This window comes from Carassius carassius, chromosome 30 (assembly GCF_963082965.1).
Source record: "Carassius carassius chromosome 30, fCarCar2.1, whole genome shotgun sequence".
NCBI lineage: Eukaryota > Metazoa > Chordata > Actinopteri > Cypriniformes > Cyprinidae > Carassius > Carassius carassius.
Window position 1 is genome coordinate 4,542,414 of NC_081784.1, and position 18,169 is coordinate 4,560,582.

An 18,169-nucleotide genomic window follows, 5' to 3' on the forward strand; every position below is an offset into this window, starting at 1 on the left:
TATGTAAAATGTACTATTTCAGTTATATAATTATATTAAAATAATAGGAAAATATATTACTACATATCACACAAATGTAAAAATTTGAATGATAGTCTTAAAATAATTATTGTAATTTTAATTTAAATAGATAAAAAAAGACTTATTTAATTATTTCACACATATTAGTATAATGGCATATAATTTAAGACATAAAGCAACTTTTTGTCCTTAATTATATGACTACACATAACCCAAAACATTTTTTTGCACAGTTTTAAAATAATTTTAGTTCAATCAGTTTGAACAGACAACAGATAAAACAATTTTGGATTTTTTTTTTTTTTACATGTCATTATGAAAAAAGCCAACTGCATTTGTGGGAGGAGTGAGAGCTTAGGGAGGAGAGAAGAGACTGGGTGTAGTAAGTTAGTGCTTCTTGTTTCAGTGTTTTACTTCTGATATGATTCTGAGAAGCAGCTTACTATAAGAGCCAGCACAGCAGTTCACAATACACGGGAATAAGAGGAAGACTACATACGATTTCTGACATCACACCTGGAGAAACTATAGACTTTCAACAGTTTTGTGAACGTTACAGGAGATTAGGACTGATGGATGTATTTTGCGCTTTGTTGCTCTGCTTTCATCTCTTAACTGCGGTTCAAGGTAAATCTACTCTGAACTTTATTCCTGGACTAGTCATACGAAACGCGTTTTTGCATTAATTTTTTTTAATATTAATTAATGGTCTGTGTATATATGCGTCACAATGACGTATTTAGCTGTCAGTCTCGTTTTGCCCTTTTATTGCGTTTTAATATCGTGGTTCACGAGACCCCGGCGTTCTTTTCAGTCCCGTTGCGTTCCGAAAGCTTTCGTGTGAACGGCCTGATTCTGACATTTGTTTAGTCGTGAAACATCCTCAAGGCTGATCGGGCGTGTGTCAGCTTGCTTTAAAACTAAAAAACAACTTTTCCTCCTCTCAGGTTTTAGCCTGAATTCAGCACTCAACTCTACAAAAAGACCGTCATCTGTCTAGTTTGTGATCGATTGTGTTATGTTACTGCTCAACTATCACTATTAATCCACGACACGCTAACGTTACTTTCCTGAGCATTAGTTTCAACCGCTCCTTTTAATTTTCTACCGTGGTTTAAAGCCGTGTAATTTTGCCCAAGTACGTATATATTTGGTGAAGTCATACCAACAATAACGATCAAAGTTTTGGTGCATCCATCGCTGAATTAACGCTTACTCGTGCGTAGATAACAAGCAAATAATTTCATAATGCTGTTTATTAATTAATGCATATTCATTAATAAAGTAAGGTTTATTTAGCTGATTGGCTTAAACGTTAGTGGGCGTTAAACAGCTAGCAAATCCCACAACGTTGAATACTTAGCTTGTGAATATAAATGTTGTTGGGGTGCCTAATCAATATTAATTAGCTAAGTTGATCAACAGTAGTGTTCTAAATGTACTTAAACAAAACCAGCGTTTTCAACGTCTGCTACTCGCATTTGACTATTATTTAACGCTATAATCACCCATGTCGTCTTAACCCGAATTTATTAGACGTTAGCAATTCATATCAGTTGCAAATCATTGAAGTTGAGTCGCATCTGCGCAGACCGATCGTTGTTTGACATCATAATGATAGTGATCATAGTACCTTGAGCGCTATACATCGATATATCAACTCGCGGTACTTTGATGTCATACACAGATCGGTCTGCGCAATGCACTCACCTTGGATCTTGTGTCCTGCAGTGAGGGGCTACTGGGGATGTGTAAATAGAGCACACCTACAAACTCTAGCCTAAATCTTAGGAGTCTCCCAGCCGGAACCCAGACTCAAACCTGCGACCTTTGAGTTTTAAGTCTGACTATCTAACCATTAGGCCACAAAAAAAGCAACGACTTAAAAAAAAAATACATTAAAGCCTCTGTTTGCCAAAATTATATACAAGGTTTCATATGAAAATAATCCATGTTTCAGTTGAATTTACCCAGATTCAATTTGCAAATGAAGCCATTAATCCATAGACTATGACTGGTTCATCATTTAGCTAATATTGATTTTTGCCAATTTTAGTGCGGTTGGTCTAAAGCTAAACAGTATAAGATGTGGGTCTTCAGGAAGCGGCAGGAGGTGTGAGGTTTGTTTCAAGAGGGAAGCTGTTAAAGCTTAGTATCCGTCAGATCAGTTCTCCATGCAGGGGGTATCGATTCCATGAGTGAGGACATGGAATATTTCTTAAAAAGCCTGATGGTTTCATCCTAACCAGGCTTGAGAAATCAATGTGTTTGTAACAGAGATACAGAGCATATATTTATTAGGGAGAGAGGAAGAAAGGATCCCAGAAGGATTGAGACTATCTGTGGATATTGCACTTGGATTACATTTCTGACCCCCTGGGTTTGTGGTTCCTCATTAAAGACTAAATCCACATTGCCTGCTCTGTAAAAATACGAAGATGACAAAATTATTAACTAAGAACTAAGAGAATAATAATGCAAGGTAACGAAGGATGGTGCAACAATGAGCTTTGGTGTTGCTTGCTAAAGCAAACATTATTATTGCTTAATTGTTATTGACACCATTTCTTTTTAAAATCTTTTTAAGGTGCCTTTTTAAAACATTTGTTATTTCGAATACAAATCAGCCCAGAAAATCCACAAAGATATAATTGATTTTGCTTCTGGAAATGTAAAATAGTCTATTACGAAAACAATACATGAAGTTGAGGGAATGCAGATACTGATCTGCAGAAGGTTTCAGGTGAAACGGGACGGTCCCTCATAGTCACGCTCTCTTCAGATGAAAGAGTGGTTTTCAGAACCCGTAATGCTTTTATTAACACCTTTTAACAAGGCTCATATACAACTAGAGATAGCAAGAAATGAGACTAACATGTAGGTGGGGGCTGACAAGGGGGTTCTTTCTGTAAAATAACAGTTGACACAAATATAAAAATGCACTTCTCCTGACCTTGTATTTTTGTCTTCCATGAAGCTCAGGTTCTGAATTACCCATTACCATAAATATATGCCTACTGTCAAGCTTCGAAAAGGTCAACATGTTCAGTGATACTTTAGGATGCTTCTCGAAGCTTGACAATGTGAATATTTACTGATAATCTTGAAAAAAAATCTCTAAAAAACCTCTTAAATGTAATTTGTATTTGTTTTAGGTTTTACAGAAGTCATGATCAGTGAACAACTTAAAACTATTGCATAAAATGAAGACTATATTTTATTGGTGTTTTCATTTTTTTTTTGGAAACCAAAACCTTTTGGATTTTGGCAGCATAATGGCAAAATATCTTTCAAGGGAAGTAAACAGTTGTAGTTCATTGACATTCTTTCACCTTTAAATGAAGCACAATCTGAACAAAGTGGCATATAAATGCCATTCTTCAAATATCAGGACTGAAGTACAGGATGGATTCTCATGTCCGTCTACATTCTGTGACACAGATGCTCTTGTGTTGATGTCACAGATAAACACATTTGCAGACAGATGCCCTAGAGCAGGGAAAGTTTCATTATTATTTCTCTCTCTAAGATGAGTCTGAGAATGTTCTGGGCTCATGTTATGAGTCAACAATAAATTTGAATTGTGCTTACGTTGTTTTGAACACTTCTTGAATGGATCAATGGCTTTTATGCTTTTTAAGCGACATTTTGGATTGGCTCTGCCTCTAAAACACTTTCTAACATGCCTTTGATCTAATCACGACCCAGTACTCAGCGACGGCACGATTATGTCCAAAGCGCAGGGTAGTATTTCATCCAGTCACAACAAAGACGTGTTGAACCCCTTGCAGCTGCCAGAGCGGATTCCCAGCACAGGATCTCACGGGATGGAAAATGGAGCCTTGGACTGGATAATTATGAATGCTGATTGGGAACATGGGGACGGATGAGGTTTATAGGGAATAATAGGGCAGGAGGGGTTTGAACTGTATTGTGTCTGTGAGAGACAGGCTATGAGTGCACTTTATCACAAAGACGCCATTTCCTATTGCTCTTCCTGACACACATACACATAGACTTAAGCCATGTACATTTAAGTCACTCAGGGCATCTTAAATACAGAACGGTTTACACTCATTAAGGTCAGCTACACGTTTCTGACTGACAGGCAGCCATGCATTCAAGCAGTCAATATCTATGTCAGTCATTCATAAATATAGGAAATATCTATCCATTCATGAGAAATCTGGGTCTTTCCGATGTTATTTGTCTTGTTGATGAACATTCAGCTTTGGCTCATAAGGTTTGTATGTTTGATTTGGGTGTAGGTCTGTTTTGTCTATTACAGGATAGGAAACAATGCACTCGCTGTGCCACCCTTTTACACACACACAATACAACTTAAGCACAGACATGGTTATGGATATTGGAAACAATAGCAGCAGAGGACTGAAGTCTGAAGTGACACCTGCTGTTGTTTGTTCATTAATGTGGTGGAAATGCTTTGTTTGCACTGAGCACATCCGGGTTTCACAAAGCTTGTTTTTCAAATTTCTTAATAACTGTTACAGTAGTTTAGTATACAAATTTAGTATACATTTAAGCAACACTTAAACATGTACTGATGTGAATGGAGTTAAAAAAGCACAGATTTCAAGCAAGTCATTTATTGATTTAAAATAAAAAATAATTGATTATGCATGAATATAACACACACACTCACATATAAATATTTCACAACAAATTGATAAATTGATTAGAAATTATAAAACTTATGAATAAAAAGTTAAAAACTATATAATATAATAATGTCTAACAAATCTCTTGTTCAGTGACACTCATACACTTTGGTAATTAATGTGTAAATATATATATATATATATATATATATATATATATATATATATATATATATATATATATATATGCATGTATTTATATAAAATGAAACATTTCACAATAAGGAGATACTGAAAAGTGATTTGATATTAAAATTATAAAAAAATAATAATATAATAATGTTTAACAAATTACTTGTTCAGTGACACTTTTTAAATGTCTGGCTCATTTTTTGACAGTGATTGAACATTTTTAAGATAAAGACAACCGCTAAAGCACAGCCAGAGACACTGCAGTAAACAAGCTCTGATAATTGTGCAGCGAAGCACATGTGGTCAGCTGACTCTAAAGTGCTGAACTTCACACATTACAACACCAAATATATGCTTTCTATGAGGAAGCTCAAGAAATCCACTGTCAAAAATAGATATTGCTGAATGTCTTTGCCTCTGCTGACATAAAAAATAGAAAGAAAGAAAGAAAGGTTGAAATTCAAATTCAAAATGAATACTCAAATTTCAACTTTAAATATTTTGATGCATTTCCATTTTCTGAGAAAATCAACTTACAAAAGCTTTACCGATGTCTGCAGTAATTAAGCTGGGTTGTGTAAAAGTATTTTTAGGTTCCAAAATGTCATACACATCATATTGAATATTACATTTAAATTTACAATCACTGTTTTCTCTCTCTGTCTCTCCAGTGAGCGGTGAGCGCCACTCTTTCAGTGTCTCCGTGCCCCATCAGGTCTACGAGTGTCCTGAAGGAGCCAATGTCACTTTAACATGTGTTCAGTCCGGATCCAAGACATTTTCGGAGGATAAGTTGTGGAACAGATGGCTCTTCACACCTCGCTCGCAGGAGCGCTGCCACAAGGGTGTACATCCACGCGGGTCCAGTCAATCCAACCGCACAATTGGAGTGCAATACATCGCAGACGACAAGTCTTTCTCCATCATCTTGCAGAACATCAAGCACAAGGACCAGGGAAAATACTGCTGTCTGCTTCTGGAAGTTCATACCAAGCAAAAGGTGGAGCAGGGGGCCCATGAATTCATCTACCTGAATGTGGTGCCATGTAAGTGAGTGAGGAGAGAGGTCAGGTGTGACATTCATGCATCCCCTCTGTTTTTGTGTGCTCTTAACATGTCTCTTTTCCACAGCGACGGCACATACTCGCAACGACAGTCTGAAGTGTGTGGAGTGGTCTCACAGGCCTTCTGATGGTACATTCAACACCACACACACACTATACAATAGCTCTAAAAAGTATTAAAACATTTAGAAAGTCTGTCAAAGTGGCATCTGCTAGTTTTTCTGAGAACTAGCTTCCAATTTTGATCAATGAAAGTTCCTCTCAAATTAACATATAGAGTTCTGAGACAAGTTTGAGTCTGTCTGACAATGTAAACTTAAAGGGATAGTTCACCCAAAAATGAAAATCCAATCACCATTTACCCTCAATTTGTTCCAAACCTTTATAAATGGATAACCAACAAGTTGTCACCATTGACTTCCATAGTGTGGAAGAAAAAAAAATACTATGAAAAATAAATGAGGATCAGAGAGTGTTAGGTTAAAAATATCTCCTTTTAAGTTCAGCTGCAGAAACTCACAGAGATGTTGAGTAAATGATGACAGAATTTTGGGGGGAAATATGCATTTAATTTCTTTTCTGTTTTGCATCAGTAACGTCTCTGTTTTTCTTTTTTAGACTCGGTGGCTGAAGGTCTGGCTATCACAGCCTGTGTTGTTTTCATTCTGTGCCTTCCGCTCATACTGATGATGGTTTACAGACAGAGACAAACAGTAGACCGACACAGACGTGAGTACTTACACACACACACACACACACACACACACACACACACACACACACACCACGTACAACTTAGTCATGCACTGCTCACACACTTACTCTGACCTATATTGTGTGCGAGAGTACGCTTACACTGCACAGACTGCTGATGGGAGTATAGTAGCTGCACTAATTATTTTAAAGAGACTGCATATCCTTTCTCACTATGAACCATTTCCTGTTCCTGTTTTTATCAGGTGCACACGAGCTGGTGCGTATGGACAGGTGAGTTTTATAGTGACCAAAATACTTAGACTAAACAACAAACATACAAACTGAATTTCACCTTTAAATTAATATAAATACAAACAAGTAATTGCAGAACAAAGCTAATGTTTAAAACCAATAAATGCTTTTTTTTCTTGTATTGAATTGTGAAATTTTTTTATAGTAATAAACTACATCTTCCTTCTAAATTCCTATTATTTATTATTAGCTACTTTTGATTTGAGATGGTATATATTCATTTATAATCTCTCTTTCTAGTGAAGCACAGGCCCATGAGAACCCAGTGTTTGTGGGTGATTCCCCACAACCAAAACCTAGGACTGTATCCCAAATAATGAGGCAGTCATCTGAAACAGGACGCCACCTCCTGTCAGATTCCGGCACTCCGTTCTCTCCAAACATACATGGAGAACTGTTTTTCCCAGCACAGGGTATGACTCTATCACACACACACACACACATACACACACACACACACACACACACACACACACACACACACACACGGTTTATCCTCCAATAAGTTTTTAAACTATACAAACTGTATTTTCTATCACACTACACTTAAATCTACCCCTTACAGAAACATACTGGCAATTGTTTTGTATGTTTTTTAAGCCTTTTGTTTTACAGGGACACATTTGTGTCCTCATAAAACATATATACCAGTACACACACACACACACACACACACACACACACACACAACTGTAATCCAACTTCAGCTAGATTGCTAAAGCTTGTCACTGCTATGCAGGTGACAAGAAATATCTGGTGCACCATTACACACACACAGATACACACACAATGATGGTACACATACAACATTTTCATCAAATGTGCACACACCACACAAACAGACATATTTTTCTTCCTCACCGTAGTCACAGGATGTACCCATATTTTCAATGAAAACTTAACACACGCATGCAAATCTGCACACAACCATACAAAACCATGAGTCTCGTGAGTAGGCGAGTGTTATGAGGTCCAGCTCAGTCTCCACACACAGACACACGCCTCCTCTCCGTTAACCTTTAACTCAGCGGAATTTACAGAATGTCAATTTCCCCTTTTCTCCCTCATTTCACAACACTCATTTCTGCTTCTCTGATGGCAAAGTGGATTCTGAGAGACCAAGAACGTGTGTGTGCATGCGTGCCTACTTTCATGTGTGTTTCTCCATTATACATGACCTACTGGCACATACACAGACAGTTCTGTATTCCCACACAGACACGTTAATGTCAAACCCAACAGCAAAAACGTTGTATGCAAAGTCATTTTAATTTGATTGATTACAAAAACACTCAATTTTGATTAATATAAATTAAGATAAGTAAAGTTTGCATAATGAAATGACAAGATATGATTTTTATTATTTTTAATGATAAAGTACATTTCCCATTATTGAAATTGAAATCTGGGGAAAATGTGCTTAATAAACCGGGGAATGTGTATTAAGAGAGTAAATGGGGTAAATTCTAATTTCATGATGACTTTAAAGACCTTAAAATATGAGTTTTCCTTGCTATTTTGACATAAATTGCATAATACACACAACTTTCCTGTAGCTCAAACAGTAAAGCATGACACAAGCAATGTCGAAATCATGCATTCAGTTCCTAAATAATGAAAAAAAACTTGATTTAGTGTTTACCTTGAAGACAATGTTATTTGCATCGGAATGTTACATGCAGAAATGGAAAGTAGTAATGGACAGTCTAAGACTGCTGTGTAAACATACTCTAGTATACTAACATTCATTATTCAAAGCACCCACCACATCCCATTGACACATTAAAAATGGCATATTTACATATGGATCGCCCACACAGCCTGGCAACACCACACATTTCATATGTAGAGTATACACAATCAAAACAGAGGGCATTTTGTTCACTTCTTAGTCTTAAAGACGCAGTAACAGAAACAGACTTGGTAATTATAAAGATTAGAGAAAAGAAGGAAAAAATGGTCATGGCTTTTTTTTAACATTATAAGGTAATAATTTTACTTTATTTTCCCAGAACCCATTCCTGAGTGTCCCAACTTGATGGAGTAAAAGACGTCACATCCACCCTAGGAACAACTAGTTCTTCTTCCTTCTCCTCCACATCATCATGCCTCTGTTCTTCCTGTCTTCTGCAAAGATGATGAGGAGAGACCCACCCCCCAAAAATGAGAACTGAAATCTCTCGTATGACGGTGGGACCCTTTATCTGTTGACTGGCCTTAATATTTCACAAGTTAGGGTACTAGGGAGAGCTGATCACAGGGAATTTTAATGAAGAGGATCCAAAGATATTCTTTTGTGCCATTTAAGTTGAAAAAAAAATGATTTCAGCATTGCTGTTTGCACACGTTTCTATTCATCACGTGTTTTGTGTCTCAGTCACACCGTGGTTTCATTTGCACTTAAAAGACCATTTTACTCTATCTATCCTCATTCTCACCTCCTTTTCAACTGAAACAATCAGTTCATCCGCTCTCTTCCAGAGGGATGTATTAATACCTCATTCACTCCTGTTTTACACATCTCAGTACTCCGTTTCTTAATGGTTATTTCCTCCTTATACAGTATGTCAGTGCCAAAGTACTCAGTTATCACTTTCTCACTGAAATGGTGCCTGTGTTGGTCCCGGGTTCGGTGCTTAAATGGAAAATCTGCAGATCAAAAAACAGGCCTGTTTTCCATTCATTTGAGAGCTGAACGAAGATGCAAATGACTGTTTGTTTCAAAATCTAAAATAATTGATCATTTAGTGTCTTTATGTAACAGGCCCAGATTGGGACCAGCACCAGCATGTGTCGGTGGAAAAGCGATGTTCTCAGTTACACTCAGACCTGCTGAGAAATGATGGGGTGTTTTAAACCCTCTCGCGGTGAGTGTGGTGCTTTTATGATGTATGTAGCTTCTTGATGCATTCCTTCAGAATGAGTGCAGATTGTTCTTTTGTTTTTTGTTTGTGGTAAATGTTGCATCAGTGACAATCAAACACAATGCCACTCTCTCACATCTCTCGTGGCACCTGTGGCTTTAAGGGCCTGGGGTCTCAAAAACAAGATTTTGTATTGATTTTTTTATCTGATTTATGTGTGTGAGTGTGTGTGAGTGTTTCCATTATTTCCCATCCAAATGAAAAAAAGAAAAGAAAAATGAAAAAAGAAAAGCAAAGAGCTGGAAACCATTTTCAGGAAGCTTAAAAGCTGAAATCCACTGCCATAAAAAAGTGCCAAAACTTTGCTTTGTTAATAAATGGAATTGTTTGTAGATTAACGATTGCAAATATTGTAAATATGCTGATAAATATGCCATTATGCCAGTTTGTACATTTGAAGTTGCACATGCCTGTACAGCTAGATAGTAACGTATCTGTAGCTCCAGGGACAATGCTGTTATACATCTGCTGATATAATTGAAAACCAATTGCTTATATCTTGTTTTATAAAAATACAAACAAATAAAAAGTTCTGGTGAGAACAGAGAGTCCTTGTGCTGTGTTTATGCAACAAATAATCTCTTCAATCACTCGGAAGTGTCTGAGACATCAGACAGTCAACCGATGGGTGAGAGGGCCTCTAAACCATTACCAGGAGCCTACCAAACCTCTACTAACAACCAAAACATTTAAGTAAGATGAAACTGGCCTTTTCTGTTGTTCAAATTAGTCCGTCATCTCTCTGTTTAAGTGAAGTCATTTGAAACTCAATCAGTATTCCTAAAATTTATTTTCAATCTGATTTTTGAGCACCCAGCATCTATAAGATGGTTTTCTAAAGTGGATACAGATACTAGAGGCCCAAAAGTCACACTTGATGCAACCGAGACCGCTGTGAAGTTCACAACAGGAATCAACGAGCTCTAGAGTGTGCAACTTCCTGCTTCAGAAATAAGGCTGGTTGTGGTTTCCTGTTTTTGCTGTTTAGTTGTTCAGACAGGCTTTGTAAAGAGCAAATGTAGTATCTTATATTTAGAGTCAAAAAAGATAATAAAAATTATGATTCATTAATGAACAGTTGGGATTTTATTGTATCCGCTAGGATCGGACTCGATCTTGAAATGTAGGCTAATATATTACTTTTCTCCACACATGTGGCCTTGGTGAATAAATTAAAGGCAGAGACTATTCTGATGTAAGATTAGAAAGAAAAACAGACCCAAACTAACTAACACACACATACACACTTACCGATAAAGGCGGCATTCCGTCATCTTCCACAGTCACAGCGAGTGTGTACTGCTGCTGTTTTTCTCTGTCAGGAGGTGACGGTCGGGTCACTATCTCTCCCGTCATACGGTCCATTCTGAAGGTCAGGTCCTGGTTACCGCCGGTGATGTAGTACGACAGCATGGCATTGGGTCCGATGTCCCGATCCGTCGCTACAACACGCAGGACAGATGTACCGCCACCCACATTCTAAAACACACACATATGCACACTGGTATTTTAGATATATATATATATATATATATTTTTTTTTTTATATTAAAATACATCATTAGTTTAGATTTTTGTCTACTTTTAACTTTTTTTTTGACGTGTTCGATGCAGACATTTGAAAGATCAACACCTAGAATCTGTGATGTTGATATCATTAGTTTGAGGTGCTGTGGTTCTGACCTCACTGATGCTGACGTTGTACCCACGAGGGCTCTGCAGCATGGGAGGGTTATCGTTCACATCCAGAATATTCACTGTGAGCGACACATCTGTGAACCTCGGAGGGGAACCATTATCTGTCGCCCGCACCTGTTCCAAACACATTAACACACGCACGAATCCACGTGGACATCAGCAAATAAACACCTAAATACCTCACAACTTATTATGCAAAACATGCTATATTTAACTTTACAAGGAAACGTGTACAAAGTCACGTAACACACTGTGACCATGCATGGTTCTGTCTGGACATTTTCTTATTCAAAGTGAGATGCCTTCATATGGACTTCCTTTAATTAAACAGTAATATTGTTCAAATTTATTGCAATGTTCTATTTGAATTTATTTTAAATTGTAGTTTATTCCTGTGATGCAAAGCTGAATTTTTAGCATCATTACTCCAGTCTTCAGTGTCACTTGATCCTTCAGAAATCAGTTTAGTATCTTGATGTGCTGCTTAATGTTTCTGTGGAAAGCATAATGTATTTATTTGTACTTTTTTGGGAATCTTTGATGAATATAAATGAAATGAATCCTTGCTAAATAAAAATATTAATAAAAAAGAAATAAATCATATTAACCCTTACTGAAACTTTTGAACTGTAATGTATATGTCTAATAAAACATGCCTTTTAAAAACAAGGGAGCATGCATATGATATAAAATGTTGCCTAGGAAATCTAGGAGTTTGGTAAAGAGCCATAGCATGTGTCCGTAGTGTTTCTCTCTCACTTTAAGCAGGTAACGGTCAACAGCTTCACGGTCCAGGTGGGCATTCAAGTAAATCTCTCCATATGTATTATTGGCTGTGTTGATCTTAAACACATCCTGCATGTTCCCCGCGATCAATGTGAAATTCACCTGACGGAGACAAGAGGGGTTACGAATGAAAGACGACTCATTCAACAGTGTTTTGAATATTTATCTCCCTCACCAGTCCATTCCTTCCAGCATCTTTGTCTCGTGCCAACACGACAGCAACTCTCTGGCCGATTGGTGTGTCCTCTGGAATAGCCACTGACAAATCTGAAGTGATGTCAAACTCAGGGCTGTTGTCATTCTCATCGAGAATGGTGATTGAAACCTGTCAGGGTGTCAGAGTGATGGAAAATGAGATGTTTTTCTGATAGCATATTGCAATAAAATGGCCTTGATAATTAGAAATCCTTTACATACCTTCTACAAATGTGCATCAGGAAGAAATTCAGAAAAAAGAATCACACAGGTTAAATTACACGTTTTATATAGTATATCATAATCATATTGTCATATACATTTCACATCACTCTCATGTTAGCTACTGGATACAATGTTTACAGACATTAATTTTTTAAAGGAATAGTTCCCCACAAAAGGGAAATGTGTGGAATATTTACTAAACTAAGATGTAGATGACTTTGTTTCTTCCTTTAGAGAAATTTAGCATTACATCACTTGTTCATCAATGGATCCTCTTCAGTGAATGGCTGCCGTCAGAATGAGAGTTCAACTGATAAAACCAATAATCCATCATCAAGGCATTATAGCTTCTGACTACAATAACACTTCCTCCATTGAAAAAGTCCATCCGTTGTTCTCTCACATTAAAATCAACCAACATATTTCTGTAGAACTGTTTTTGCTTGTAAACTGTGTTTGATCTGTGCATATTTCTCTCCTGATTCAGATGAGATTCATTTTTCATTGGAGAAAGTAATATTATTGAAAGAGGACTCTTAATTTAACCAGAAGCAACAGTTTGAAGATAATGACTTTGATGTCTTTGTTTATTACAAACGCACAGCTTTTCACTTCACAACATTAAATGATGATTCAAATAAAATAAAATGGATTATATGTTTTTTTGGACACTCGTTCTGACGGCACCCATTCACTGCAGAGGATCCATTGGTGAGCAAGTGACGGAATGCTACATTTCTCCAAATCTGTTCCCATGAAGAGAAACTCATCTTGAATGGCCTGAGGGTGAGTACATTTTCATTTTTGGCTATTCCTCTAAACTATTCCTTTAAATCGTGCTCAATTCAGACTTCTCTACAGTATGCACCGGAGGCTTTAGTGAATTTGTCTTACATATTGAACAAATCATGGAGGAACACATTACCACAGTGGAGCCTCTCTTGGGTCCTCCATCATCGGCCACAACAGTGAGAGTGTATGAATCGCCCCTCTCTCTGTCCAGCAGTCCCGTCACAGTTATACGACCCTGTAGAGCGCACAAAATCCTTTATTATTTTACATAATCCATGTAGAGAAATTACCACATCTTTTTTTAAAGACTGAATTAAATTAAAATCATTTCCACCAAAGTTGAGTAGGCTTAACTGTGAAGTGTTTTTTGTTTACACCAAGCAGGATTTTTCTCTGTGACAAGCTGGTAGAAAAAAAAACATTCTATCCCTGTAATGTTTTTTTTTCCTACAGTCTAGCTTTATTTATTCATTTGTTTTTTTTTTTTCATTTTTTTCACCCTGCAAGAAATGTATGTATTTGTTTGTTTGTTTGCTTGTTCACTCCGCAAGAAAACTCACTGACCAATAAGATTTAAGCTTTAGGGTCATGTGTCTTTTCCTTCAATTTCCTTGCCCAGACTCTGTAAAGCTTTTCCATATCAGTTTTTGCACTTATTTTAAGGAAAAAATCGGAACTGGATGGATTTAAGCACAGTAAATGTGTTAAACAGACCACAGAATGTACCACATTTGCATTGCTTTGCCAGAAACGACAAACACCCAGAAGCTGCATGCTATAGTCATTTACTTGAGTCAAACACTGACCTGCTGACTAGTCGAATAGTAAAAGTAAGTCATCGTCTTTGCCCTATCACATAGTGTTTTTCTTTTTGGGTTGCATTTGCATCATTTCGTTGCATCATGTTTACTTCTTAATATCTCCACAGTCATTTATTTCAAAATATAACCTGTCTATTATGTGTTCTCACCGTGACCCCATCAATCTTAAAGAGCGCCAGAGCAGCAGGTGAGGTGTCAGGGTCGAAGCGGTACGCCAGCTGGTTCAGGTTATCGGCCGACTGCGCCTTCACCTGGACCACCTCTGTTCCCAAGGCGATGTTCTCCATCAGCGATATTTCATAACCGGCTGATAGAAAGGCCACGGCTTCGTCCAGTTCATTGAGTAAAGTTATGTAGACGGTGCAGTAGCTGCTGTGGAACGGTGGAGACTGATCTGTGGCTGAGACGTTCATTAAATAGCTGGTCTTGGTCTCGTAGTCCAAGTAATCCACTGTAGTCACCAGACCCGTACTCACATCCACCTCAAACTTATGATCAGAGCCAGAAACCAGAGCATACGCTACTGCACCCCCATCACCTAGAGAGAGCGAGACAGCGAAAGTTTGGGATTATTAAATTGATAAAAGTGACAGTAAAGACATTTACAATCTTAAAAAAGATTCATATTTCAAATGAAGGCTGTTCTTTAGAACTTAATTCATCAAAGAATCCTGAAAAAAAAAAAATATGATGGTTCCCACAAAAATTCAGCTTTGTATTAACAAAAATAAATTACATTTAAAAAAAAAAATCAAATAGAAAACAGTAATTTTGAATAGACTTTAATGTATATTTCATAGAATAAAACCACTCTTGGCGAGCACAAGACCCCAAAGTTTTGAATGGCAGTGTCTATATAGTTTTATAAAAAATATAAATTATATTAAATATATGTTTTTGATAACACCACTTATTGATAAAATGTATTTAAAAAAAAACCTTATAAATAAATGCCCATCGTTAATTTCTGTGAGTGACAGATGCGCCACTTTAAAATAAAATAAAGGAATAAATGATCAATTACATGAAGAAATAAATAAATTAATAAAAAAATACAACTGTAAATAAAATAAATAAACAGACATTTAAACTATTTCATGAATTTTTTTAAATGTTTATTAATATTTAAATACAGCACTAAACATTATTTATCAATGTTACTGTTACATCTGATTGCTTGATTTTATTAAAAATACATTAGTTCTCCAATGTCGTTAGCTAACTATTTCAATAACAATCTTTATTTATATAGAGTGTCAACAGGACAGAACTCTAGCACACTGCACTGTGTGAAGATGCAGACAGGCTGGACATGAGGAAGTGAAACAGGGAAGCAGTTACAGACACAAGCAGAAGTGCAACAGCAATGTTGTGATATTGTTTGGCATTAAAAACCAATGGAAAAATACAACACAGCTTGAGCTAGGTGTATGACACATCCACACTTTAAAAAGATCCAAATAAATGAGAAGTGTTGTGAACACACAACAATAGCAGTCATAGATGTTCCTTTCAGACACATTTACCTCCTCTTTGAACTAGTCTGGTCCACCAACACTTACAAAGGTCAAGAAGAGAGTGTGTTTCGATTGCGCTGTGTACCTGTGTCGGGGTCTGTAGCTCGGACCACTACCACAGATGTACCGATCCCAGCAGTCTCTCTGAGCCCCAGACGATTGTACTGTGACTGAGTGAAGACTGGAGACTCGTCATTCACGTCCTCCACATACACAATCACCTACACACACAAACTCAGTCTGATTCACACACACATTACATTCAGTACTTGTCTTAAATTACATTTATTTAAAAAAAAGGACGTTTATAGCTAGAATTAATATATGCTAACTAATAATTCGATGCACAGTAGGCATTGTTTTATTAACCTCGCATTCAAGTCTACCTCTGATATGCAAAGCATAAGTCACCTTATAATCAGTTCCTGATGGATTAAATCAAGTGCTTTTTCATCACTGAACATCCCTTTTTACTTGGAAGTGTATCACACTATGAAGCCAAATGAGTTGCAAACAGTAAAACTAACATGAACTTTAATATAAACCTGTCGAACAAATAGCTTTAAATGTAGTTTTCTATGGAATGATTATTTTTCACACACACAAACACACCCTGACAGAGCTGCGCATGCTGCCCTGGTCACTGTTGTAGGCCTCCACCTCCAGCACATGGGAGCTACGTGTCTCTCGGTTCAGAGCCACAGTTCCTCTGCTGATAAGTCCAGACAGACTGTCCACGTTAAACTGACCATTGTTGCCTGCAGATAACAAAACACACACACGAGCCATACTCTGAAATAGTACATCACATAAAGGTTGAGGTTGAAAACAATAGTGCTAATTTGTGCTTCTTACAAAATTGTTTCTATTGGTCTAAACATGTTAAATAGGGTCAAATGAAAACAAAATTGTTAAATTTTGTCTGTATTGTGCCAATAATCTTATGACAGTTAAGCACATTTTTATGGATGCCAGTTCCAGCCGAATACAGAATAAAAAGGAAAAAATAGCTATTTTATTTCACAATTAAAAATTTTTTCTAGTAGTTCTTGGAAAAAAAAAATTCATTAACAAAAATCTGAATCTTGAGATATGGTCCATGCAACACTTCACAATTTAATTTTCAGACCACATGATGCAAATGCAAAAATGAAACCAAACATTATTATTTTTTTTTACTTTTTTTTTTTTGTAATTCATAAATTAATAATTGCCATTTTCTCTCCTTTTTTCAGTGAATAAAAATCTAAACAATTTTCTACTATTCCATTTTTTTTAAATCATACAATTTGCGCTGTGGGCTGTACCATTAGCGCAGGGGTGTGCCACAGACTGTTTCACAAATGCTTAATGTGGCTCAATGTATCCTACTAAAACAGTGACACCGGAGGACACACCTTATTAATAATAAAAATATAGGGGATACCAGATTCACACACACAAAGAGCCTTCAAACCATCCCGTGATTTTAAAGGGGTCATAAGATGTTGCTAAAAAGAACATTATTTTGTAGTGTAAGGTTCAAAAAACACATTATTTTCCACATACTGTAGATCATTGTTTCTCCTCTATGCAGCGCGTTGATTTTTATAAAGCTCATCATTCTGAAAAGCGAGGTGTGCTGTGATTGGCCAGCTATCCAGTGCGTTGTGATTGGCCGAATGCCACAAGCGTGTGACAGAAATTTTACGCCGCTTAACATATTGTGATGCCCTGTTAGAATGAATGTGCGTGTTAGAATGAGACATTTTGGGGGGTGTGGTTGACACTTAACTTTTATAGAGAATAACTCTTTGGATTTGAAACTTTAGTCTTTGCAACTTCACATATCTTCTTTATGCACCAAGAGCTCGTAACACCCCAGAGAGAAAGGTAATCTGCAGTAACAGCATTCTAATATGGCATAATATATAAATTATATATAATAACCATGTTTGTCCCACAAACCATGCCCTACCACACAGGCTAATAATACTGTCCCACTTTTCAAAACCATTAACCTAAAGTGGCACACTAGGAAATTTGATTAAAATATAAAATATATAGTTTATACATACAAAGTTATACTATATTTTGATGGACAAACATTTTATAAGCAAGTTAGACCAATAAGTAACAAGACTGTCTTGTTTATAATTAATAATATACTCCTTAATATAAAGTTTGTCCAAACTCTATGTCACTGACCTTTGGGTGGTCTTCACACAATGTGCTTCCTGTCTGATGATCGCTTTGCCCTCTGCACTCTGCTCTCAAATATGAGTTCATGTGATTTTGATGACATGACACCACAGCTTTGGCTAACCC

General features: G+C 36.8%; 2 protein-coding genes across 3 annotated transcripts in view; one reads left to right on the forward strand and one right to left on the reverse strand.

Moving 5' to 3' along the window:
* The window catches only part of LOC132110440 (cadherin-23-like), a 227,719-nt gene that overhangs the window by 25,996 nt on the left and 183,554 nt on the right, over positions 1-18,169 (reverse strand). Inside the window, exons 28-36 of one of the 2 annotated variants that reach the window (XM_059517040.1) lie at positions 16,475-16,620; positions 15,948-16,083; positions 14,495-14,883; positions 13,658-13,759; positions 12,730-12,732; positions 12,488-12,637; positions 12,286-12,414; positions 11,512-11,640; positions 11,080-11,307 (exon numbers count right to left, since the gene is read on the reverse strand). In XM_059517040.1, coding sequence (XP_059373023.1) covers positions 11,080-11,307; positions 11,512-11,640; positions 12,286-12,414; positions 12,488-12,637; positions 12,730-12,732; positions 13,658-13,759; positions 14,495-14,883; positions 15,948-16,083; positions 16,475-16,620 — 1,412 coding nt within the window. Of the gene's footprint in view, positions 1-11,079; positions 11,308-11,511; positions 11,641-12,285; positions 12,415-12,487; positions 13,002-13,657; positions 13,760-14,494; positions 14,884-15,947; positions 16,084-16,474; positions 16,621-18,169 lie in introns of those variants that run through there. The other variant, XM_059517037.1, reaches the window with a different exon arrangement.
* LOC132110443 (V-type immunoglobulin domain-containing suppressor of T-cell activation-like) lies at positions 427-10,370 on the forward strand. Its single transcript, XM_059517052.1, has 7 exons — positions 427-648; positions 5,504-5,878; positions 5,964-6,026; positions 6,515-6,625; positions 6,856-6,883; positions 7,145-7,317; positions 8,917-10,370. The coding sequence occupies exons 1-7, from the start codon at positions 594-596 to the stop codon at positions 8,949-8,951; spliced, it is 840 nt and encodes a 279-aa protein (XP_059373035.1). The 5' UTR covers positions 427-593; the 3' UTR covers positions 8,952-10,370.